The sequence below is a fragment of the Ursus maritimus genome, unplaced genomic scaffold (assembly GCF_017311325.1).
Source record: "Ursus maritimus isolate PB19 unplaced genomic scaffold, ASM1731132v1 scaffold_20, whole genome shotgun sequence".
NCBI lineage: Eukaryota > Metazoa > Chordata > Mammalia > Carnivora > Ursidae > Ursus > Ursus maritimus.
The window spans coordinates 30671086-30697758 of NW_024424453.1; the positions used below are offsets into that span (position 1 = coordinate 30671086).

General features: G+C 41.6%; 1 protein-coding gene across 4 annotated transcripts in view; it reads right to left on the reverse strand.

Annotated features, from left to right (window-relative positions):
* NEK11 (NIMA related kinase 11) overlaps nt 1-26673 on the reverse strand; it is a 245475-nt gene that overhangs the window by 61960 nt on the left and 156842 nt on the right. For all 4 annotated transcript variants that reach the window (XM_040636821.1, XM_040636818.1, XM_040636820.1 and 1 more), the window contains 2 exons: nt 25071-25231; nt 87-147 (listed from right to left, as the gene is read on the reverse strand). In XM_040636821.1, the coding sequence (XP_040492755.1) occupies nt 87-147; nt 25071-25231 (222 nt within the window). The remainder of the gene's footprint in view (nt 1-86; nt 148-25070; nt 25232-26673) is intronic.

A 26673-nucleotide genomic window follows, 5' to 3' on the forward strand; every position in this document is an offset into this window, starting at 1 on the left:
AAAGATTCCTTCCAAGTTTTCTACTCCTCAGATATTCCACTAGAATCAGAAGGTAGCACTACATTTTGGAATTTGAAGCAACTTACCTAGAGAGGTGCAACCCAGGACATTTTCCAAACACCCGACCAGTGCTTCAATATCACTGTCCTGTCAAAACAAGAGGGATTTATTTCCATGTATGACAGAAGAATATTTATTGACATAGAAAAATGTTCTTTCCACATTTAGGCAAAACAAAAAAAAATCTGGTGGCAAAATTATTTGACAGTACAATCCTATGAAAAATTTTTTTGCAATTGAAGTATAATTAGCATACAGTGTTATATTAGTCTCCTGTACTATATAATGATTCAACATTTCCATACATTACTCAGAGCTCATCAAGTTAAGTATAATCTTAATCCCTTTCACCTATTTCACCCATTCCCCCACCTACCTTCCCTCTGGCAACCACCAATGGGTTCTCTGTATTTAAGAGCAGCTTTTTGTCTGTTTTTCTTTGTGTGCTCGTTTGTTTTGTTTCTTAAATTCCACATATGAGTGAAATCATGTGGTATTTGTCTTTTTCTGACTTTATCTTTTTCTCACTTAGCAGAATATCCTCTAGGGCCATCCATGTTGTTGCAAATGGCAAGATTTCATTCTTTTTGATGGCTGAGTAATATTCCATTGTATATATACACCACATCTCCCTTATCCATCTTTATCTATCAATGAGCACTTGGACTGCTTCCATATCTTGGCTATTGTAAGCAATGTGGCAATAAACATAAGGGTGCATATATCTTTTCAATGTTTTAGTTTTCTTTGGTTAAATACCCAGTAGTGGAATTACTGAATCTTATGGTAATTCTATGTTTATTTTTTTGAGGCACCTCCATACTGTTTCCCACAGTGGTTGCACTAATTTGCATTCCCACCAGCAGTGCATGAGGATTCCTTTTTCTCCATATCCTCACCAATATTTGTTATTTTTTGTGTTTTTTATTTTAGCTGTTCTGACATGTATAAAGTAATATCTTATTGTGGTTTTGATTTGCATTTCTCTGGTGATTAGTGACGTTGAGCATCTTTTCATGTTGGACATTGTATGTCTATTTTGGAAAACTGCCTATTCAGGTCCTCTGCCCATTTTTTAATTGGATTATTTGTTTTTTTTGGTGTTGAGTTGTATAATTTTATATATTTTGGATATTAACCCCTTCTTGGATATATCATTTGCAAGGATTTTTTTCCCATTCAGTAGATTGCCTTTTTGTTTTGTTGATGGTTTCTTTCACTGTGCAAAAGCTTTTTATCTTGATGTAGTATGATCCATTTTTTATTTATTTATATTTATTTTTTTTTAAAGATTTTTTATTTATTTATTCGACAGAGATAGAGACAGCCAGCGAGAGAGGGAACACAAGCAGGGGGAGTGGGAGAGGAAGAAGCAGGCTCATAGCGGAGGAGCCTGATGCGGGGCTCGATCCCACAATGCCGGGATCATGCCCTGAGCCGAAGGCAGACGCTTAACCACTGTGCCACCCATGCGCCCCTATTTATTTATTTTTTTAAAAGATTTTATTTATTTATTTGACAGAGAGAGAGACAGCCAGCAAGAGAGGGAACACGAGCAGGGGGAGTGGGAGAGGAAGAAGCAGGCTCCCAGGGGAGCAGGGAGCCCGATGCGGGGCTCGATCCCAGGACCCTGGGATCACGCCCTGGGCTGAAAGCAGATGCTTAATGACTGAGCCACCTGGCCCCCCATGATCCAATTTTTTTTTTAAAGAAAAATACCTATATTTATATGTATATCTATATCTCACTCTCTCCATCTCTACCAATCTACAGATCTATTCTATCTCTCTGATAGGAAGAACATACACTGAAAATGTTAATGGTGGTTTTGACTATAAGGTAAGATTATGGATGATCTTTACTTTCTCCTTTGTGTACTTATGTCTTTTCTAAATCTTCTATAATAAATATTACTTATTTAATTTACAAAATTGTAAATGTTACTTAGAATGGGGAAAAGGGTTTTATTCAATCTATAATCTATTCAATACATCAAAAATCAAGTGAATATTTTTTTCCTAGGGAGTGTCTCTATCAGTTCTTCTTTGGAAATGTATGGTCTTCAAGGGGTCATAAATCTAAGAATTGCACTTCTTATTTACCATAACCTTCAATAAGAGTCAGATACCCTCATGAGAGCTGCGGTGATCCCAGAACTGTATTTGGCAACAAATATTGTCTTTACTACAAAATAAACATCCGTCCTCTATCCAGGAGGCTGGAAATATCCACAATAGCATCATAATGATCTGGGAAAATGGAACCACTTAATTATTTTCAGGTTTGTGGCTACATTGAGGGAAATCAATAATTTGTGGCTCACCTGCTCCATTTCAAAACAAGCAACACATTTCATATTGAAGTAACTGTGAATTTTAGAAAAATGCACTGTGGTATAATAGACTACTCTAAAACATTACATAAATGTGTTGTTTCATAATATAACATCTGGTGGGGTTTGAGCAGCCACTTTTTATGTGTGTGGTGAAACTCAGCATCATTTCATGTTCCGATGTATAGAAGAGGCAATGATGAAGAAGGCATGTCTGGTCAATGCTGGTCAATGAGGCCAAAGCACTAACTGAAGATCCTGGTGTCCAGCTCAGGAATTGGAAGTCAGGGAGATTCAGAAGAGGGAAAAACAGATCCCTTCCTTCTTCTGCATGCTTGTGGTCTCCAAACTTAACAGGGACAGCCTTGACTCAAAGAGGAACCCAGAGGAGACATCCTCTGTTGGAGGAAAAGCAAAGCACACACTGGCATACACAGGTGATGACACCAACCTGGCAAGCCCAGCTTGGTCCTCCACTAAGTTTGCTGGCCTGGCCCAAGTGGCTTGACTTTCCAGGTCTTAGTTTCTGCATCCGTGAAACTAGGGGGCTGAATCAGCTGATGGTTAAGGGGTCTTCCAGCTCTAAAACCCGGTTCTTCCAGCAAAGAGTTAGATGGACAGTGACTGTGTGGATTGTTTTCCAGTATGGCTACAACAGTACTTCCCATCCCTTTGTTCCTATGCCATTCCTCACATTGAAAGTCAGACTCTCTTTCCCTATCCCTTAAGCTGGACCTTTGACTTGCTCTGGGTCCCGGAATGTGGAAGATGTGATGTCTGTGACTTTTATTACTAGGCCTTAAGAGGCCATGTAGCTTCCATTTTTACTGTCTTGGAAGCCAACAACCATGTGAAGAAGTCCAGGCTCTTCTACTGGAAAGATACCACGGTGAGATGCCCTGTAGCATGGAGGCCATGTGGAGGGAAACAGAGGCCCCCAACCAACAGCCAACATCAATTGTCAGACATATATGTAAGGCCATCTTGGACCCCCAAGCTGAGCTTCCAGCTAAATACAGCCACATGAGTGACTTCAAACAGTATCACATGGAACAGAAGAACTGTCTAGTGAGTCCAGGCAACCTACCTAGAGAATCATGAAAGACAAAAATCACTGTTTTAAGCCATTAAGTTTTGGAGCATTTTGTTACACAGTAAAAGATAACTGAGATACTAAATAAACTGAGATCACTGACCGAGTATTTCACATCTCTGTGTCTCCAGCACCCAGCATGGCCCCTGGAGCATGAGGAATGCTAAATGATCACCTGTGCAGGTCTCTTCTAGCTTCTGTGATTTGCAAGGAAGTAAAACAGAAGAATGGCATTGACTCTTTAGATCACAGTCTAACCCTAGTTGGACAGCAAGGTTCTCCTCAAAGTACATCCTTATTGGGAAAGTAGAGGGAAAAGCATACTACTTCTTAATTCTGTGGCCTCAGTCAAGTTGGTTAACCTCTCCAAACATCATTTTCCTTCATTGTAAAATGAGAATAATGTCCTCTATCTCACACAGGGCTCTTATGAAAAACAAATGAAACAATAAAAAGCCCTTAGTAGAGGGTATGGCTTGTTGGAAATACCCAATGGGTGGAAGAACAGAGTTGGATAGAACAGGATGGGATGGGAAAAGGACAGAGATATAAAAGATTAAAAAGTTCCAATCACTGTGTCTGCCACAGAATATGGAGATTAGTAACAAGTATTTGAGTTGAGCCAAAGCAACAGAAACAGTAAGAACCAGAGTCAGGCTGTGGAAGGCATCTGGATGGCTGGGATGAATCAGTTATATCTTCCTAACATAGAGGACAGGGAACCCTGTAGAATGGTGTAGAGAGGGCAGAAATAATTCTAATACAACTGAATGAATGAATAAATGAATGAATGAAAGAATACTTTTACTGAAGTCTTAATACGTGCCATTGTCCCACCAGCTTACATGTATTACTTCATGTATTACTTCATTTAAACTCAACCAAATGGTGCTATTTTTCTCCCCATTTAACAGTTGAGAAAACTGAGGCACAGATAGGCTCCATAATGTGACTAGGTTCATGCAACTAGTAAGAGGTGGAACAGGTGGTGTTCTCCAGAGCCTGAATTCTTCTCAGTCACTACAGTACACATACATATAGCAGAAGGCAGGGCTTCAAACCCAAGCAGAGCTTCACAATATCATTGGAGGAACCAGGGTGCAAACTCATGAAAAAAACTCAAAAATAATTCTTTGCTGAGATATATATGCAACATAATGCAGCCTGGGGACAAAATGCAGCTACAGAGGGGTTGGGTGCAGAGGGGTGGGTTCTTCATCAATGGCTTCCACTCCAGGTTCTAAGAGAACTTTAAGCAAAACATCAATTCTCTGTCTAAATTACGGCCTCAACAAGAGGGTTGTGCATTCCCTTGGTGGAGTAAGCAAACACAGTCATGGGCCATGTGGAACTTACGACCTCTGCTAACTTCCCTTCTTGCCCTGAAGACTGGGGCCCCAAAGGTCACAGACAGTGACTGAGCTCAACTTACATTCCCAACAAAACACAAGTCACTTTCTGTCTCTAAGATGCAGATTAATTAGAGCATTAAGACCAAAACTCCAACTGTACCCACTGAACACTTTTAAAAATTTTGAAAGAACATCAGACTTACAGGAAAGTTGCAAAGGCAGTACAGAATTCCCACATACCCTTCATCTTGATGTCAGTGTGCCAGGTTTACATGCTCATTCCCCCATTTATTTATACACACCAAGGTATCTCTACCTTGGTGCCATTGAAGTTTTGGGCCAGATAATTCTGTGAGGATGTTATAGGACGCTTACCAGCATTCTTGATTTCAACCCTAGTAGATGCCAATAAGACACTCCCATCACCCCCCCCCCCCCCCCCCCCCCCCCCGTCAGCCTGGGATGTGGAAACCAAAAATGTCACCAGGCATTGCCGAACGTCTCCCGAGGGGCAAAATCTCCCCTGATTGAGACCAGTTGACCTACATATAGTCTATCTCCCCATACATATTTTTTTTCTACTGGTTAAATCTGGAACAACTTGGTGATCAAAATAAATGACATTAATGGATTAATAAGCCACAGAATTAAATAAGATGCTAACTGTACTTTTTAACATTTATTTTGAATGTTTTTTGAAAAAGAGACAACTCTGTATTTTGAAAAAGAGACAACTCATTACAAAGATCAGGTTCTCCTTTTTTTTTTTTTAATTAAATAATTTAGGAAAGGAGTTAAAGAGCTTGTTTTACTGTGTTGCAACTTAATTTAGCAATAAACTCATTGCTGGTGTTGCAGAAATTATCATTTAATTGAACATAAAAGACCCCAGTAGAAACATATCCACCCCCAGAAGAAAGGAAGAAAAATGGAAATGAATACCACGCCTTTTTAAAGATGTTTCCTGCTGTTCTGTGTCATGTTCGCACTTTAGCAAGAAGTTCAGTCATGGACAACCCCTCGCAGAAGCATATTACGGCTGGTACAATGTGGGCGTTATGCTGTTGACTGGAAGCTGTACATTTCCTCACTGTTTCACAATTTAAATTGATCTCTGCCAGAGCTAAGTAGCCTAAGAAAGCAGCCACGTCCAGATAGAAGCCAAATTACAGTGCCACCAGCCTGCACTCATTTCAGCCAAGTGCCAGGGAGCCGAGTTTCAAATGCTGTGAAAATGACATAATGGTTCTTTTGCTGATGAATTTAGACACTCTTCAAGTCTCCTTCTCCCGTAACCACCAACTCCTCCCTCACAAGAACGGGCCTTCGAGGCATGAGGAGCAGCAGGTAAGACTCAGTTCTGAAAAACTGTCCCACAGATTCAAGTTCAGTCAAACATCCAGATTTTCTCCAGAAACAGAAGCAGTAAATTAGAAATTGCTCCTAAGGGGGAAAAGGTAGCTGTTCTGAAGAGGTCAGGGGGATCTGTAAGGTACGTGAGACCTAGCAACACCTGCCTAGCGGCCACAGAGAAAGCTATAATATCTGGGGCAACCCCTCCTTTGAAACAATGTTTATATAGAGATATTAAAAATAATACATCCTCTAAGAATTCATATTTCTTTTTTATTCTGGAAAAGAATAGAAAATTATCAAAGGAAAACAAATATCATCAAAGAAACCCATCACTACTGATGCAACACTCACAAAAATAGACACACATATCTAGTCAGTCTTTTCTACCTGGATCTGTCTTTCAGATATTTGAAATTATACTGTAGATGCATGATATACACGGAATACACAAACACCCATGCATTTGTGTTTGGACTTTCATCCCATGCTATTAAGAATTCTTCAGAAACATAATTTGAATAGCAGCATAATCTTGCATTGTATAGCCGTATCGCAATTCTTTATCTGTGCCCCTATCACTGGACATCTGGTTGCTTCCACTTTTTTTGTTGTAAGTAATACTGCAGTGACTATCTTCGGACATAAATCTTGGCCCCATGTGTAATATTATTTCTTTAGGTTAGTGGAATTACTGAGCCAAAGAGTGTGAACATTTAGAAACCCTCCTCTTTTCTCTGTTCCCACCCTTTACTTCAGCTCCCACCCATCCCAAGGAGTGCATTTTCTCCACAAGGAGCTCCTTCCTAATTTGTTTCATCCACCTCTCATGAAAATTTGCTTTCTCTCAAGAAAAGATATGGTAGATTCATGAAAGCCCAAGACAATTGATAAGGTTCATGTGTTATCTCAGGATATTTGTGTTTCGATAAGGGATACAACCTCATATCAGAGGAATGAATCTCTAATAGCAAAAGTTTAGGCAGCAGAAAGCAAGCATGTCAAAGGAGAAAATCAGGTATCATTACAGAGCTATAAAAATCACACTGATTCTCATTTAATCATCAGCAAGTTCTGTCTGACTAAATAATCCAGATTATCTCCTCATCTTAGAGCTAGCCACGGTGAAAGATTTAGTACGTACACACACACACACACACACACACACACACACACACACACACACACACACAGGTATCACTCCATTACCCAGTTTATTCCATTCAGGAAACATTTACTGAATACTAGTTACGCGCCAAACATATACAAAGATGAGGGAGATAGATGCAGCCTTAGCCCACCATTTGGAGGCAGATGATCCATTTCCATAGATAGGAGGAAAGACAGCTCATGAACAGAGGCTGGGAGGGATGATCTTGTGTCCCAGGGTATCCCAGACCATCCTCTTTCAGCAGTAAATTACCCCATTATTGCCCCTACAATGCACGTTCTCTACCATCAGGGAGAGTGCTCTGTTTCTTTCGATTCACTTATCCAAAGATAAAATTAATGTTTTGTTCATCATTGTGAGCTCCATGAGTGCAGGACCATGCCTGCTGAGTAATTACTGGCTCAAAGCTGGGCACGTGGGAAGCAATCAATAAACCTTTTTTGAATGTGTTGATGAAAGAAAAGTCACACCAAGACAACAGAAAAATAGTCCTGTGTCCACCTCACCATGCAGGTTTTACTGGAGTTCAGAGTTCTCAATCCTGGGCAAACTTTGAGTGTACTTCCCCCATTCAATTCTTTCAGAGGCTTTTATTTGCAGAACTTCCTTCTGAGCCACCTGACGGCGCATCTTCTGCTTTCATCCGTCAGTTTTTTCTAGGCTCTCGGATGTTCTATCATAAGGCTAATCTCTGACTCCTTCTGAGCTGACCCCAGAGACAGATAGGACCTCACAGGTTACCCCCAAACTGGAACTTTGGTGAAATCCCTCTCATCAGTCTTCTGGGAAACTTCCGGTTGCTACCTTCCAAATGTCCCAAAATGAGGAATGTGCTTTCAAAAGATGAGCCCACTGGGGCTGAAGCCTTGCTCCAAGTTCTCCTTCCCTGTGACCACCACAGGGTACACAGCACAAGTCACTGCAGGATGCACAACTACTAAGGGATAAAAGCCTCGTGTGGAGCACATGAGTGTCAGATGTAGAATTTCTCATCCCAAATTACCTCTCTGCTCATTAGTCTCTCAGGCTTTCCTTGCTTCATGGTTGGTGCTTCCTGGAGCTGGTTCACTATCCTTCCCAATTCCACATTCTAGCAGTCCCCACGTTATTTATCCTAGAGATCCTATGACCCAAAGGAATCGGACCCTTTACTCTCCAGGTCACAGATTTATCTACCTTGGCCTCAATGAAACTATACCTCATCAATGCAATCTACAAAAGCATCCCTGCTGCTACTGTTACTAAACAACACGTACTGACATTTATCAACGTATGTGCCAAAGAACTTTTTTAAAGGAATCTATGAAAATATGTCTCGGCAACATGGTCTATGGTATCTTGGAGATTCATAACCTTCATGAACATACTGAAAGCTCTGAAAAGACTTCTAGTAAAGATCTAAAACCTTGTTTAACATAGTGTTTCCCAAAACCCGTGAAACCCAGTTCATTCTGTGGAAGTCCCAGGAACATTCTTTGGAAAATCCTCACGTGGATAAATACATTAACAGAGCTTCCTATTCTATACACTCTAGGATCCCCAGTGTCTGGCTAAGAATACAGAAGTCCTGGGACTTCTGCAAGCTACCTGTCCTTACTCTTTTGTTCAAGTAAAAATTTTCTACCATGAGAACCTCTATTCTGTTATACTTAAGTTTCCCTCATTGGAGGAAAGATTTCTTTAGTATTCTTAGCTCTAAAATGCCTTTAATTTTTCAATTAAAACATGTCCTTAGTTCTTTCTTTGAGATAAAAAATAATGCTAGTTTCCCGCCCTTGCCCTCAAATCACTTTCCTTTAAAACATTTAGCAAGCACTAGTATTTCAACTAGTGGAGATTTACATGTAGTTATTTATATCCTGCTACTTCACATTAGAATCAGGATCCTTTAGATTCTGGAGCAACTTCTAAAAAAAGGATGGAGCATCGTTTCACTTTTTCTCTGCAGAGGTTAAGTGAAAGGATTTTTATACATTAGCCTCACAAACATAGGTCACAGATACCCAAAGGGATTTTAGGATGAAACTGGAAAAGTATTTTTGGAATCAGGAACTCACATTTGGTGATAGCAGATCTGTATCAAATCCTGTGTTAATTTGAATATTAAAATTCAGTGCGCTTCGATGAATTTCCTTTTTTTAAATGCAAGTGTAGTTGACATACAATATTATATTATGTTTCAGGTGTACAACACAGTGACTCAACATTTATATACATTACAAAGTGATCACCACAGTAAACTAGTTACCACCTCACTCTCCTTTTAATTGCTGACCTGTAGAGAAAAGCCTAAAAGGAGCAATGGAAACAGTTAGCAGGAAACTCTTGAATGGGGTAATTTCTACTCACATCTCTGAGACGGAGGCTTTCCAATCTTGTTTCCTATTCCTGGGAAGTGGAGCTCTTGGCCTCTTTACAGATCAGCTTTGGAGGTGAGGTGTGGATACGTAGTCCTCTTACCCAGTGACTCTCAAATTTCACCATGTAGGACTCATCCAGGGATCTGGCTAAGAATGCGGAATCTGATTCAGCAGGTCTGGAGCAGGGCTGAGATTCTGCATTTTAACAAGCTCTCAACAGAGGTTGATTTGCTGGCCCATGGATCACAGTTTCAAGGGCAAACTTTAGCCAGCATGAATGATTGGTGATAGTCTAATGAGCCTGCCATGAAGATTGTACTAGAAAGATTCTGTTTGCCTTAGAGAATTCTCATTTATTCAATTAGCGTGAATGTTACTTTAAGCTGGAAGAATTTCCATAAGAACCTATTTTGCTAACTCAAGACTTTTCAACTTCAGCATTAGTGACATGTTGGACTGGGTAATTCTTTGGGTGGGGCACTGTCGTGGGCATTGTAGGATGTTTAGCAGTATCCCTGGCCTCCACCCACTATTAGTACCCTCCCTCATCCAAGTTGTGACCATTAAACATGTCATCAGACATTTCCAAATACCCTTTGGAGGGCGAAACCCCTACTGTGCTGACATGGAATCACTTGGCATCATTATATTTGTTGCATTGTTTCATAGATATGAGTTTACAGGCTTTTAATTGACTACAATGTAGATATATTTCACAACTCTGAAGTTGTCTTCATAAAAAATCAAGATGATTTCCAAGAAGGACTATTTAAGTATTAAGATGAAGACATCTCTCCTTTCCCGCATGGCTTCCAGAAAATGATGGCTTTTCTTGCTCAGCTTTACATTTAGAATAGTGGGATGTATATGTCCAAACATATATGTTTGTGTGGGGGGGTATAACTATAGAACTTATGTTAAAACCATAGATAATAATATATTAGATACTTCATACAAAATATATGTTTGAAACAATAGCAAAATCTCCCCTTGACTCTTGTTTTCATTAGAGAATTATGCAAAGAACTTTGGTGTGTATAGTACTAGATATGTTCATGATGAATTAGAGAGCGACAAAACTCAAAAGAACCACATTTATCACTGAAGTCTTCTGTGTCAGATACTTTAATATTCTGAATTTTGCATACACTGGAAATCAAAAGTTCATTAAATGTTAGCTTTGAGTCAACACTTTTTTAATGTTCTGAAGCTTTTCTCTGGGCCATAAAAAAACCCAAAAACAAACAAACAAACAAAAAAACACCAACCACTTATAATTGCCAACTACTTCTGTTGTTTCCCTAGTCAACTTACTATTGGTATAATTAGAGAATTCTGACTCCTGAAAAACATAAAAATCTCCCAACCATAAAGAATTCGGCAGTGTAAACATTAATAAAAGAAAGGATAAGAACCATATGATCCTGTTAATAGATGCAGAAAAAGCATTTGACAAAATACAGCATCCATTCTTGATAAAAACCCTCAATAAAGCAGGGATAGATGGAACACACCTGAACATCATAAAGGCCATAGACAAAAGACAGCTATTATCATCGGAATGGGGAAAACTGAGAAGGCTCTCAGGAGCAAGAAAGGATGTCCACTCTCATTATTACTATTTAAAATAGTACTAGAAGTCTTAGCCTCAGCAATCAAACGACAAAAAAATAAAAGGCATCCAAATCAGCAAGGAAGAAATCAAACTCTCACTATTTGCAGACAATGTGAAACTCTATGTAGAAAAGTTCCACCAAAAAGACTCCATCAAAAAACTGCTAGAACTCATACATGAATTCTGCAAAGTTGGAGGATATGAAATCAATGTTCAGAAATTTATTGCATTTCTATACACTAATAACGAAGCAGCAGAAAAAGAAATCAAAGAATTTATCCCATTTGCAATTGCACCAAACCCAATAAGATACCTAGGAATAAACCTAACTAAAGAAGTAAAATAGCTGTACTCTGAAAACTACAGAACACTTATGAAAAAAACTTAAGAGGACACAAAGAATTCCATGCTCATGGATTGAAAGAATAAACATTGTTAAAATGTCTGTACTACCCAAAAGCAATCTAAACATTTAGTGCAATCCCCATCAAAATACCACCAGCATTTTTCACAGAGCTAGAACAAACAATCCTAAAATTTTATGGAACCACAAAGACCCCAAATAGTCAAAGCAATCCTGAAAAAGAAAAACAAAACCGGAGGCTTCATGATTCTGGATTTCAAGCTATATTACAAAGCTGTAGTCATCAAGACAGTATGGTAATGGCACAAAAACAGACACACAGATCAATGGAACAGAATAGAGAACCCAGAAATGGACCCTCAACTCTGTGGTCAACTAATCTTCGACAAAGCAGGAAAGAATATCCAATGGAAAAAAGACAGTCTTTTTAACAAATGGTGTTGGCAAAATTGGACAGCTACATGCAAAAGAATGGAACTGGACCATTTTCTTACACCATAGACAAAAATAAATTCAAAATGAATGAAAGACTTAAATGTGAGACAAAATCCTAGAGAACACAGGTAGAAAACTCTTTGACCCCAGCCATAGCAACTTCTTGCTAGACACATTGCCGGAGGCAAGGGAAACAAAAGCAAAAATGAACTATTGGGACTTCATCAAGATAAAAAGATTCTGCACAGTGGAGGAAACAATCAACAAAACTAAAAGGCAATCTACAGAATGGGAGAAGATATTTGCAAATGGCATACTGATAAAGGGTTGGTCTCCAAAATCTATAAAGAACTTATCAAACTCAGCACCCAAAAAACAAATAATCCAGTTGAGAAATGGGCAGAAGATATGAATAGACACTTTTCCAATGAAGACGTCCAGATGGCTAATAAACACATGAAAAGATGCTCAACATCACTCATCATCAGGGAAATATAAATCAAAATCATAATGAGATATCACTTCACATCTGTCAAAATGGCTAAAATCAACAGCACAAGAAACAACAGGTGTTGGCGAGGATGTGGAGAAAGGGGAACACTCTTGTACTGTTGGTGGGAATGCAAACTGGTGCAGCCACTCTGGAGAACAGTGTGGAGGTTCCTCAAAAAGTTAAAAATAGAATTACCCTACAACCCAGCAATTAAACTACTACCAAAGGATACAAAAATACAGATTCGAAGGGGTATATCCACCGCAATGTTTATAGCAGGATTAACAACCATAGCCAAACTAGGGAGAGAGCGCAAATGTCCACTGACTGATGAATGGATAAAGAAGATGTGGTATATGAAAGGGGAAAAGAAAAAAAGGAGAGGGAAACAAACCATAAGAGACTCTTAATGATAGAGAACAAACTGAAGGTTGATGGAGGGAGATGGGTGGGGGATGGGCTAGATGGGTATTAAAGAGGACACTTGTGATGAGCATGGGGTGTTGTAAGTGATGAATCACTGAATTCTACTCCTGAAACCAATATTGCACTGATGCTACCTAACTAAAATTTAACTTAAAAAAAAAAAAAAAGAATTCAGTGGTGCAGAAAAAGCAGTTTTCCAATCCAGGAAGAAGACTTTTTATGAGCATTATTTTGTTGGAATCTCATACTCTGATAGACTCAATGGACCAAATTCTCAATAACATCTGAACATAGATACTCCATAACAGAGCAGGGTAGTCAAAATGTAGTTACAAGGTTTCTACCAAACCAGAACTACCCAGCATTGTACATTTTCATTGTTACTTCTTAGAGGCAAGCCCCAAATACTGTCATTGGTTATATCACAAGCATTGGTTTGCTCCTTGGAATTCAAACTTCTATTTGAAAGTTGACAAGAAGCTGTTTTGAAAATATAATACAATTATGACACAACCATATTTCTATGCCAATATTTCTGCAGAGAAAGAAAAAGAATCTTAATTTATCATCTGTATCACCTAGGACAGTTTCAGCTACACGCAACCAAAAACCTACAGAAACCGGCTTAAACAGAGAGCTCCAGTATGTTCCTTTCCATGCACTCTCAGACCCCCTCCTCCCCAAGAAAGTATATCCTCACACTTTTTGGCCAGAATTGATTGCATATTCATCTTAAACCAATCCCTGGCAAGTGGAGTATGATGGCCAAACTGGCTGGAATGAATAGGATTTAGGATGCATCCAAATCATGAGGGGAGGCTGGCCACTGATGCAAAGCTGAGGCTCTGACAGTTGGACCAAGACAGAAGGGGCATGGCCTAGTGGTTAAGAGCATGGGTTCTGGAACAAGCCCGCCTGAGTTTAAATCTGACCTTGCCATTTGCCTGTCATGTATCTTGAGCAAATTACTTAACCTATTCACACCTTCATTTCCCCATCTGTAAAATGGGGTTGATAGGAGGAATAAATGTTAGCATCCGTAAAGTACATAGCTCCATGCCTGGCACATATTAACTGTAATATGTGTTTGTTAAACAAAAGGCTCAAAAATGCTTATTTGGTACACAACCAATATGCTCAGTACCTTGGAGTGAACCCAGCTTAACTTTCTGCTCAAATTGTTGGAATGGATAATGCAGTTGAAGAAATCTTTTTCTGAAGCAGTTTGTTTCTCAAGCTGTCGCTGACAGTTACTTATTCCCCTGAGGGAACAAAGCAATGAGAACCCACTCACAGAGAAGCCTAGTCCCACGAGGCTTGTTGTCCAAAGTCTAAGGATATTTGACCTTTATCTGGATGAAGAAGAGACTGCAGAGGAAGGAGCCAAAGAGAGGCAAGGCAGAGACAGACTTAAAGACACTGTGTCCTTCACTCCTTCGTCCTCCCCACCCCCCACGAATGTCTTCTCTTTGAAGCTGAATATACATATGGGTAAAGAGATCTAGCAGTGATATCAGTAAAATGGTAACCAGTTCACAATATTGTGCCCTTCTTGGAATGAATTGTGAATGAATGAATGAATGAATGAACAAATGAACAAATGCCAGAAGACCTCATTTTGGGATGAGGGCTCAGCTTGAGCACCAATAGCCTTTAGCGATTGTACATCTACCTTTAGACATTTTCAAGAACCTCCCAGAGGGTTCTTCTCTGCTTCCTGCTCCCACACCTTGAGCTGGTGAAAACCCAACCATCTGTCTACATCTAACACCCTTAGCACTCCCCTAGCAGATGGGTGATGCCTATTCCCAATGGCAGATCCACAGAAGGCTGGACAGTTAGCAACCCAGACATAAACAGTTGCACAGCTATGAAGTGTTTTATGTTTCCTGAGGGTGAAGGCCGCTCAGGATGAGTGGAAATGGGTACATACGTGGTGTGTTGAAAGGCCTGACATCCTTTCTGTCTGTGGAACAATCCCAAGCAAAGATCTATAAATGTATGGATAAAATGGACATAACCACCCATTACAGCTCCAGACACAGAGGGGAGCTGAACTAAGTTTCATCTCACTCAGACCCTTGGGCACATCCTCCCACTCAAGGGTCCCTATGTCAGCGGGTGTGAGGGTGTGAAGAGGCTGATTTCTTTTACCTCTTGGTCACCTGTCTTTTCAGAGTTGTCCCACAGGATGAGACCAAACCATACAGAACCTTTTCCCCACTCATGCTCAATCATTCTGGACTCATCTTTTTTTTTTCCCTAAGACACCTCATCTGAGTGTACCCAGGACCTCCTTAAAGCAAAAAATGTCATGCACGGGCTACAAAGAGCTGAAAAAGCAGCCTTGATACAGGCTGACTTACAAGTGTCACAATATATTTATGAATATCACAATTCTGGTGTATTTTTTTTTTTGGTAGTTTTTCTTGTCTTGATGACATTGTTGATGATGTATTTTTATTGAGGTAAAATCTGCATGCAGTGAAATGCCCAGATCTTCCATGCACAATACCCATGTAGCCACCAAGTCCCTGAAATTTCCCTCAGGCCCCCTTTCAGCCAATCCCCACCTTTCCCTGCCACTGTTGTTCTGATTTCTACTGCTGTAGATTCATTTTAAGACTTGATCTCGGGGCGCCTGGGTGGCTCGGTCGGTTAAGCATCTACCTTCAGCCCAGGGTCCTGGGATCAAGCCCCATGTCGGGACCCCTGCTCAGTGAGTGGGGAGCCTGCTTCTCCTCCCTCTGCTCCCCTGCTCCTGCTCTCTGCCTCTCTCTATCTCAAATAAATAAATAAAATCTTAAAAAAAAAAAAGACTTGATTTCAATTGCCCTTCACTGGATTGGCCTTGCACTTAAAATAAAACCATGCTCCTTACAAGACCATGATGTAGCTACTGCTGGCCTGACTTCTCCAGCCACACTGACCTCTTGCTTACCATGCAATTTCTCAAACTTGCCAAACCCTCTCATGATCCGGGCCTTCCTACACACACTTCCCCCTCTTTGAAACACTCCTCTCCCAACTCTGTTTCTTTATATAAAGGGGCTGGCTTTTTCCATCCTTCAGGTCACAGCTGAGAAGACCTCTTCGAGAAACTTCCTGAATCCCCTCTCAGTGGGTGTCTCCACCCCTCCCCCCAAAGCCCATTTTCTCCACTTCAACTTCTTCCTCTCTTCTTTTTCTAGCTGTTTGCGTCCTGGCTTACTGGTTACCTGTACCACTAGACCGTCCACTGCAGGCACTCATTCATCCACTTATTCCACAATATCTGCTCAGTATTTGTTCTGTGCGAAACACTGTTCAAGGTGCAGGGAATACAACAGTGACACAAACAGAATCTTTGCCCAACTGGCTTACATTTCAGTGGGAGGAGACAGACCATAAATGAGTAAGCAAATAAACGGTGGTAGGTCAGATGGTGTTAAGGTCTATGGAGGAAAATAAAGCAGGGAAAGGACACAAGGACTTCTCAGACCAGCAAGTGCCATTTTATCTAAGTAGTCTGAGTCCTCCCCAATATGACAGCATATAAGCACAGGCTTGAAGATAGAGAGGGAGCAAGATAATTTGTGTATCTGGAGGGGAGGGCATTCCAGGCTTTCAATGTCAGGAACATGCCTGGTATGTTTCAGAAACAGCAAGGAGGCTAATATGACTAGAGTGGGGTGGGCAGGGTGATTCTTACAGTGATGGAAGGGAGGGGCTCTTCCATGGGTGATGATGGGATGCTACACGGCCGTTTTGAACAGACCTGTGCCTTTTCATTTGAGTGAGGTATGGGGGGGGTGTAGGGTTACTGGGAGGCCAGGTAGAAACTACTGCAATCATACACTGGGGGGGCAATGGTGGCTCTGGCAGTAGGTGCTAAGTAGTGACCATCTTCTAAACATCGAGTCAATAGGTTTTGCTTCTGATTGGAAGTGGAATGTGAGTGAAGGACATGCAAGAGTCAAGGTTGACTCAGGAGGAGCGGATTTGGACTGGGGACTAGGGCTGGGTTGTATTCGTTCACTCTTGGACATGCTTAGTTGAGGATGTCTATTAGAAGTCTACATGACACCTACCCCCACTCCCGGGCAGACTGGGGAGGTGAATCTGGAGACAGAACTGAAGAATGGAAGACACACATTTGGGAGCTGACAGTCTATGGATACTGTGTAAATACAGGAGACTGGGTGTGATGTCCATGAAGGTGGCATTGTGTCTGTTTTTAATACCTTCCATCCAGTGCCTAGAACCCTCAGCTATGTGATGTCTAAATATATGATCCAGGCAACAACCCACCCATGTTCTTTCCCGCAAGTCACTATTCTGAGCTACTGTCCACTCTCCTTCAAACTATATCCACTGCATCCTGCAAAATGTCACTAAGCTACAGAAACCAAAACACCAAGATGACCTTATCCATTTTCTACACACTCAGATGTACCTTTCACATCTCACTTCGATCTCATTAAAAGGCAAGCCCTTGCTTATTTGCATTCATAATTCATAGGAAGACAGAGTGAAGCTGACGTCTTCACTCCTATCTCACCTCCAATGGTCGCCTTCTGTCAAGGGAAAAAGGTCTCAGAGCGTGTGTCGTGATGGGATCACAGAGCCACATCTGCGAACCTCAAACTGCAAGCAAGCCCCCAGGCTCCTGTAACACTAAACGCCTCTGTCACTGAATTTGGAGTCAACGAAACGTGACTGTCAATGTGTCCACGTTTCACCGCTAATGCCTTTTGTACTCTGCATTATTAAAACCTTCTCGCTGCAGCTGTCTCCTATTAGTGCCCAGGTTCGCAACACATCAGTATCCGTGGGGTCGCTCCTGGGGTTCAAAGACATTCATAAGTATCCCATACAGAACTCTTAAGACATTTTGGATCACAGTCTGGAAACGTAAAGGATGGAGAGAAGAGAAAAGAAAGCAGGGCCGCTGGGAGTGGCATCACGATACCCACCCAGGAACTTGGGCAATGAATTTTTCAGGAGCTGGGGAGGCTGGTGCCTTTGCTGTGATTGTTTCTCAAGTCGCAGCAGTGTGCCGGAAGCCTGCCCCCGACGCACTCTTTCCCTCCCAAAAGTTCACTTGCTCTTGATGAACTATTTATCTCTTTTCACGCCACATGCCCAATAGTCTAGGGAAGAAAGCCTTGCCACCTCAGGAGCGTTTACCTGTCCATGCTCCAAAAGGTAGCCCTTGTGATACTTCTTTATTGCACGTTACTATTTTTGACTCCAGTTCTAGCTTTATTTCTACATTAATCCCACAGAGTACATGGAAAACTTGGTCCTGTGTTTTCAACGTGACTTTAAATCATCTGGTCAGGTTCTCACACATTTTGGAGCTGTCCCGTAGGTCCCCAGCATCTTTTTTTCCTCTCCTTTATGAAACTTCTACATTCAGTTCTACACTCACCCCAAATGTTTCCTCATTGACAAGGAGTATTTGCTGGTATGAATTCCAGCTCCATCAAAGGACTGGGTGACCTAGGTCAAATTAGTTATTCTTTCTTTCTATTTCACACTTTCCTCTTTGTAAAGTGGGATGGAAGATGTTAACTCCGTAAAGTGCTCGCAAGTGTAAAATGGCATAAGGCACGTAAAGGGCTTAGCACCGCACCTGACCTGCCGCAAGGCTGGCTCTGTTTTGTTAAGAATGATCGCTGTTTTCTCTGGTATGATGCGGACCCACGCAGGCCTTGTACAAAGGACAGTACCTCCAACAATGTTGCAGATGTGTCACACCCCTTTCTTCCTAGACGCCATGAAATGGTATTTGCTCTCTCTTTCCAGATGAATAAAATATTCAGAAAATAATATTAAACTTTTCTGTATAACTGAATCACAGAATAGTGAAATGGGCCATTTGTTTGCAAGGGCCGTTTGGGAGAATCTTCCTATTCTTTGCAGACTTGTTTATGCCCTGTATGGCAGGGTACCTTGGCTCAGCTGATAGCTGTGGACACATGACTTTGTGCTGGCAGAAGGGGGAGGGGTTTGCTGGAGAGAAAAGCCCCAAAGGTGCCATTCCAACTAGGCTTACCAGCTTTGCAAAACCGGCATACACCACTCCACCGCGCTCACCCCCAGCCCCAGGAGTACGTAGCCCAGGAGCGCCCAGTGTGGTTGCTTGCTGTCCCTTTCCTTCCCTAGCTGCTGTGGACCTCTGCTCAGCCACCAACATGGAGGTGGTGGAGGCTAGCGGAGGCTCCCACCCTCCCCACCCAGACTTTGTGCACTCCCACTCAGTTTTGCCTTGTCTTGATCCACCCTATTGCCTTCCTTCTTTTTCCTCCATTCTTTGGGATTGGGGCAAAAAGTGTAGGTGCCATCTTCAATACAATAGTGGATCTAATTTGAAAGGTTTAGGGACTAAGGCCTCCTGCAAAGCCCACAGTGCTATGTTCCAGAGCAAGGTTTGCTGGTCCCTGTCTGACCAGCAGTGAGCTATGCTTTAGCCTGGACAAGAAACAGCAGAGAGGAAAGGCAGAATAATCATGATGGAAATGAGGGCTGGAATAGGCCCGGCAGCGGGAAGTGTCCCATCAAAGTGACTCCTTTCAGCAACATGCACTGGGTCTACAGAAGGCCTGCTTACCTGGAAGGAGTGACACATGAAATCGCTGGGCTTCTCTAACACCTCAGCAAGGTGGGCTGCTTTAGGGGGATGCTGATGAGAGATGTTAAATAGCGGGGCTGACTGCTCCTTAGAACCGATGACCTCTGAGGTCAATTCCAGACCAAAACTGTTTCCTCCCATGCATGAAGTCAAATCGGTTAGGTCCGATCATGCAAAATCCCAGTTAAACCAGCCCTACAGTTTGGACTCAAGAGTTCTGGCATTTTCTATTAAATCAAACAAACAAAAAGACAGTAGGAGGAGAGAATTCTGTATCCTGTAACGGATGTGGGAGACAGGCTCTTTTTTTGTTTCAATTTTCATAACTCAGCCCTGTTCCTAGAACCAGTATAAATTTTGCTTCATGCATAGCTCAGTAATTCTGTTCAGGAGAACAGGGCCAGACAATGCGGTGGCCCCTCAGCTATTCCCTCGCACCTAGTGGGTTTACCCAATCATCACGGAGGAGGGATTATGATTGCTATAATTAAATGGTTGTGCCAGAATACTGTATAAAGGAGTGGCTAAAATACGTGTCAGATCTGCAGCTCTGCTACTTGCTAGCTATGTGGCTACTTGCTAGCTGTGTACCCTCACTGGCCTCAGTCTCTTCTTGTGCAAAGTAAGGCTATCACAGCAGTCTCATCTTTCAAGAGACCTGAGTTTTAAAGTCAGTGCTTAATACAGTAACCAATTATAGACAAATTAGGCTATTTCTTTTAAGCATCAAATGAAAGAGTTGACTTGCACTTAGGAACTGCAATGTATGAAGAACACGTAGCTTTAAATACTCTAGTCTAGGGCAAGAATTCAAAGCACCAAGAGGTTCTCAATCTGAGAGAGACTCAGGCCCTGAGAGGCAGTGGGGGACTCTGGATTTATAACCCTGAGCTCTTTCTCCATCCAGAGCACCCACTTTTTGGTTCAAATGCCGGGCAGAACTGAAATCACTAACCCACACTTTCTTCCTTTCTCTTGCCCACCCCCTCCTTCCTCACTCTCACCTTCTCCCTGGTTGGAATTCCAGACAGTTCAATTCCAGTTTGATGCAGTTCAATGAGAATACACACATCAAAAGGCCAACTTGCAAGAATTAAACAAAATATGCATCTGCGGCCATAGTCGGGGTGCACCCTACATTTCTCTTCCAGAGCCAGCCTGCTACCAGCCCAGTGTAGCTGTGGAGCCAGCTGGCCGCCCGCAGCTGCTGCCCCTTCAGGATCGGCTCTTCCCGGCAGCTCCCAGCCAGTTCGAGCATGAGGATACTACAGCCAGGCCATTCCGGCCCAGTTTGGTCTGCTCTTTGCCCTGGGGCTCTCCTATCAGTGCCGCGGAGACTTTTTTTTAGAAGTGCCCTGCACGTTGAAGGTGTCATCCAATCCTGCCTTCCCTTCTACCCTTACCTTCAAAGGTGCAGACCAGCATCGTGGTTTGAGGCTTTCCCCAATTCTGTCTTGGCACCTGCTTCCCAAAGGACCTGGGCTGACATGACGTATAAAGTACAGGGCATAGAATAAAGGTTCAGGAGATGTTAGGCATTACTGTCATAACAATTAGGATTTGATTACACTAACGACTCCGCTAACAGAAGACACTCAGAGAGGCATACATTGTCATCATGACCTGATCCGAGAGTCCTCAGTAGACCCTTAGGCCTCGCCTAGCCTGTATCCATTTCTCTGCCCCCAGTGGCACCATTCTAAGATCATTCTGCTTTTCCTAACGCTTCGCTGTGCAGAGGGAATTTCAAAACCCACTAGAGGATTTGGTGAAAGCTTCAGAATTAGCTGGAAAAATGGGCCTCCACAGCCCTTTGTCTTGGCAAGAACAAACACCATGGTCCTAAGAGCCTTCTTAAAACAAGTATTGATGAAAGCCACATTCCTTAAACAACAGGGCCTTTCCCGAGGGAGTTCTGTGTGAAGTCATTATGGTCTATCTAGTGTGTGTATTCCTGGTGCACATGGGACATTGATTGGTCTTGCAGAGGGAAATGATGGTCAAGGCAGTGAGGGAAAACATAACGGTCTCTGAACACGCCCATCAATCTGTAGCCCTGAAGCACGTCCATTAGAGCAAAAACACTTTTCAGTGACAGGTCCCACAAATACTGTTGAAAACCCTCTTATGATGACAGCTATAAACTCCGTTCTTGGGTGACCTAAGAGGCTGGTTCCAATTCAGTGACCACAGCCTTCACAGAGTAGCTATCAACAGTATGATAATGGCTTGTGATAAAGGTGCTGTTGATGTTCTGCTTAATGCCGCAGAGAAGCAACCAACTATCAACAGCAATTAGGTGCTTAATAAAACCACTTTGACGACCTGCTGCTGAAAAGATCGTCACGGGTAGTACAAGGGACTTAGCAATCAATCCCAATGAAGCCCATGGCTGTTTTTCTTTTTGAAAGCACTTCTTTCATCAAAAACAAACTATGTGACTTTTGCTGCATCTGAAGTAAGGAGAATCAACTTTGATCTGATTACTCACATAAAAGCCATGGGTACAGTGATCACTGAAGTAGACCCTGGACACACTTGGGTCAAGGCCAAGACTGGGGAGAGGGAAGAGGAAATCCCAGAGATGATTGCAGGGTTCACAAAGCCAACAGAGACTGGGTCTTGGCATGGAGTTCTATAACTACAATTTGAGTGTCACTAATAAAATAACCTAGAAAGGGAAGAGCAGACACCCATCAGAAGCGCACACTCACCACCTTTGGGGAGGGGAAAATGATATCAAATTACTAGGAAAAACAAATGGGATTGTAGTTATCTATCTCTCTACAGATTACTCATTTGAGATTTCCACTCCTCTTTCTATTATACCAAGTCCACTCTACCTTGATACACCTTTTGTACCAGAAAGAACACTGGCTGCTGAGCATGATGGACCTGGGCCTGTGCACAGTTCTGAGCCTTCCCTAGCTGTGTGGCCAGGCAACTCGGTTTCCTCATCTGGAAAACAGAAATAAGAAAAACTACCCAATAGGGTTTTGTGAGACAAAATACCCACATGGGTGTGAGAGGCCTCAGCATCTTGTCCCAACAGATTTAAGATCAACTCATAAATCCTAGCTTGTATCCATTTCTCTGTCCCTGTGGCACCATTCCAAAAAGATCACTCTGCTTTTCCCAACGCTTCGCTGCGCAGAGAAAATTTCAGCTATCCTATCATATGTGACAGATGCATGGCCCAGAGAGCAAAACTGCTGTCCTATATTTATCATTGGCCCTAAGAAACAAAAAGGAGAGATTTCTTTTTAATACTACAGTTGTGAAATCTCACACTAACATTAAAGAGTTTGGGAAGTACCATAAAAAATCCACAAGATGGGGTGCTCTAGGTTTTGGCTCAGGTCATGATCTCAGGGTCATGGGATCAAGCCCTTAGCTGGGCTCCATACTCAGCAGGGAGTTGGCTTGAGAGTGTCCCTCTCCCTCTTCCTTTCCCCTGGCTCATGCATGTGTTCTCTCTAAAATAAATAAATAAATATTTAAAAAAAAAAAAACACCCCACAAGATGGCTGGGTAACATCATCATCATAACTAATATCTCATTAATTAATTACTTTATTAAATTCTAGACACTATTTTAAGTACCTTACATTGATTAGTTCATTTAATCCCCAGACAACTCTATGAGGTGGGAACAATTATTCTCCCATTTTACAGATTAGAAAACTGGGGCACAATAAATTTAGTAACTTGCACAAGGTCACACAACCTTGGCTAGTAACAAAGGCCAGTCTTGTATACGGGCATTTTGATTTCCAACTCTGTGTTCCTACAAGTATGCCAAAGACAGGACTTCTGGAGTGGCTAGCAAAATACTATTCCTGACCTGAGTGGTGTTTGCTGTATATTTTATTCACGTGGTTTTCTGGATCAGTTTTAATCTATTAAAAATAAAAAGTATTAATACTAGCAGCTAAAATTTTGTCACTTGATGCTTTGGGCAAAAATGGATGTGCTTTGCAACGACAGGCACAGAATGATGGTTCTGTGATATTGTAATATTTGTCTCATGGGGCACCTAACTGGCTCAGTCGGAAGAGAGTGGTGTGACTCTTGATCTCAGAGTCGTTAATTCGAGCCCCATGTTGGGTGTAGAAATTAAATAAATAAAACTTAAAAAAAGATTTGTCTCAGATGTTTAGGACCATGGCACAGAAGAAAATGGAAATTATATTTTTAACGTGTGGTAGGAGGTGCTGGTGTTCACCACAGTCCATTGGAAAATGGGGAAGTGGTATAAGGAAACATTTTTATTTTGGTATGCTGAATCACTCTCTGCCTTGACTGTATTTTTCTCAACATTCATTTGCATCTCTCTTCACGTGTTTGTCTCCTAATTTCTCTCTTTCTCCTCTTTCTCTCATCCTTTTCTCTTCTTAGCCTCATATCCATACCCTTCTAGTTCCCTTCTCCTTGCCTCTTTCTCCTTTTCTTATATAGAATCTGAGAACATTTCTTATTGGTTTTATTTATTGACTATTATGAGGTATTGCTTAGTCTTCATTAAAAATTATTGACTAGATTGTATACAGACTTCAATTAATCCTCCTGAATTAAGTTTCCATTGACACAAGTAACCCTTGATTGACTTCTATTTTCCTAGCTTAATGATTCCCAGTTAATACAAAGCTTTTGTACCTTAAGAAATTTTAGGACAAGGAAAGGTTACCACATTATGTCCTAAGACAAAAATGAAGTTTATGAGCATAAGTTGTCCAAAGTAATCTGCTTACTCCTTATATACCTCTTGCTTTTCTCCTCTCCTATAGACACCTGGTAGAGAAATCACATACCAGGACTGTTTCTTAGCCTATGATCCAGAAAGGGCTTAATCTTGCTATTGTTAAAGAGATCTATGTCAAGGACATACATTCAGAGACTCCAGCACTGTATGTAAGGATGGGCCCACAAAGGCTGGGTGTGGCCAGAAAGATCATTCCCTAAGCCCAGAATCTCTGGGCCCCTTTCCCAGAACTAGTTTGTGCACTAGCACATTACTCAAAAATATGATTACCAGGCAGAAAAGTATATTTTTTAAAAATCTCCTTCTCTATGCTAAAGAGACACTTACATTCTTTATTTAACAGCTGTATATAGGGTGCTCCTCAGTGTAGTATGTACCATCTTCCCACTTGAATAAGTACTGGGTACTCCAGCCCTTCCCTCATCAACACGGTCCACACCAGAATCTCAGAACTCCAGGGGGCCCTGCCTGGCCCTGGCCCTTGGAAATAAAGACCCATCACATGGGGCCTTTATTACAAACCCTAGTCCCCCACCCCACTTGAAGTTTTAGGACTTCCTTGACTCTCTCTTTGGGAAGGCACAGCCTGATCAGGACCACAGACAGTTCTACTACATCAGCTGGGGAGCCGCATATACCTGTTGGAACGTTCTGGAGGCTGGCCGGGGTCTCTCATTCTTGATCTCTTCCCTCGGTGCTGAGAACACTATTTCTTCTTGCTCCTCCTCACTGTCTTCAGAACAGGAATCAAAGGCATCAGCATAATACTCTTCAGCCACAAGTGGGTCTTCTGGGATCTCTGAAATACAGAATAAACAACAATCAGGCCCTACCAGTTATTAAATTATAATGAGTCTAGGATCCCCCATATTTTCCCAGAGATGTATATTATGTTTTGCACTGACAAAGCTTTCATGGAGTGTAGAGCTGAATCTTAGTTTCCTGAAAGTATCTGGCAGACTTTAATAAATACTCAGCAAAATTAAACCAGTAGAGGAAAGGAAGGATGATGACTCTATTTGCAACCATATTTTGAAGGTGGAAGAATAAAACCATGAACCAACAAGAAACGATCTCCTTTAAAGTCTTTACATTCAGAGGCCTGAATCCTTATTACAAATGAGGGGATTTAGGAGCAAAAGCCAGATGAGATGCCTTGGCTGCAGGACCCAATTACACACCCATATTAAACTTTTGCAGAGGCAGTTGGAGTGGAACTCTGTCACCACGCTCCTAGGTTGTTTCTTTTTAAAGAAAATATGAGTGGTGAGACCAGGCAAGATGGATAGGATATTTAGCAATGGCATTTGGGCAAGCTCAGGAAAACATTGTGGTTCTTTCCCAATGGGCTATGAAAGCTTTTGAGATGGAGTTCACTTTGGGACACTGCTTGCTCACCTCTATACTGGCATTTATTTTTTTTTTTTAAGATTTCATTTACTTATTTGGGGGGAAGAGTGAGTAGAAGAAGGGGAAGCAGCAGACAGAGGGTGAAGCAGGCTCCCCACTGAGCAAGGAGCCCAATACGGGACTCGATCCCAGGATCCTGGGATCATGACCTGAGCCGAAGGCAGACGCTTAACTGACTGAGCCACTCAGGCACCCCTATCTTTTTTTAAAAGGAAAGACCACCCACTTAAGTTGATGCCAAGAAGTGGCTACCTAAGTTATTTGATGCAATGTTATTACTAACTAAAAATGTAATTGGTGCTCATAATGGTTTTCAACCAAGAAAGGCCAAGAAATGAATCACAAAAAAAACATAGTGATATCAACCCAATTTACTAATGATGGCCTAGAAAAATAGGGAAATACCATTGGGGAGACGAGTGAATTACAGAGTGACACCTCACCACATTAAAACCAGGGGCATTTTAGGTTTTGCGCCAGACTCTGACTTATAAACAAAAATAATTCTTCTAAGTTATAACAAACAGCACTGTTTTTCATCCCACTGTTGCTACTCTGTGCTTATCAGGGAGAAAATATGGAATTAGGGGTCAGAGAATCACGTTTTCATACAAGCTCTATCACCTCTTACATGAGAACTGAGGCAAGGGATTCAAGCTTTCTGAGCTCCAATTTCTCCAGTAAAACTTCCATAAGGTAATCTAGTAGGGTAGCTATGAAGATTCAGTAATAGGATTCTTATGAAAGTGTTGTCTATAGGGAAACTTTATAAAACGTTCACTTAATTTTCACATCTGTAAACACAGACTTTTCGTTAACTGATTCCAAAAT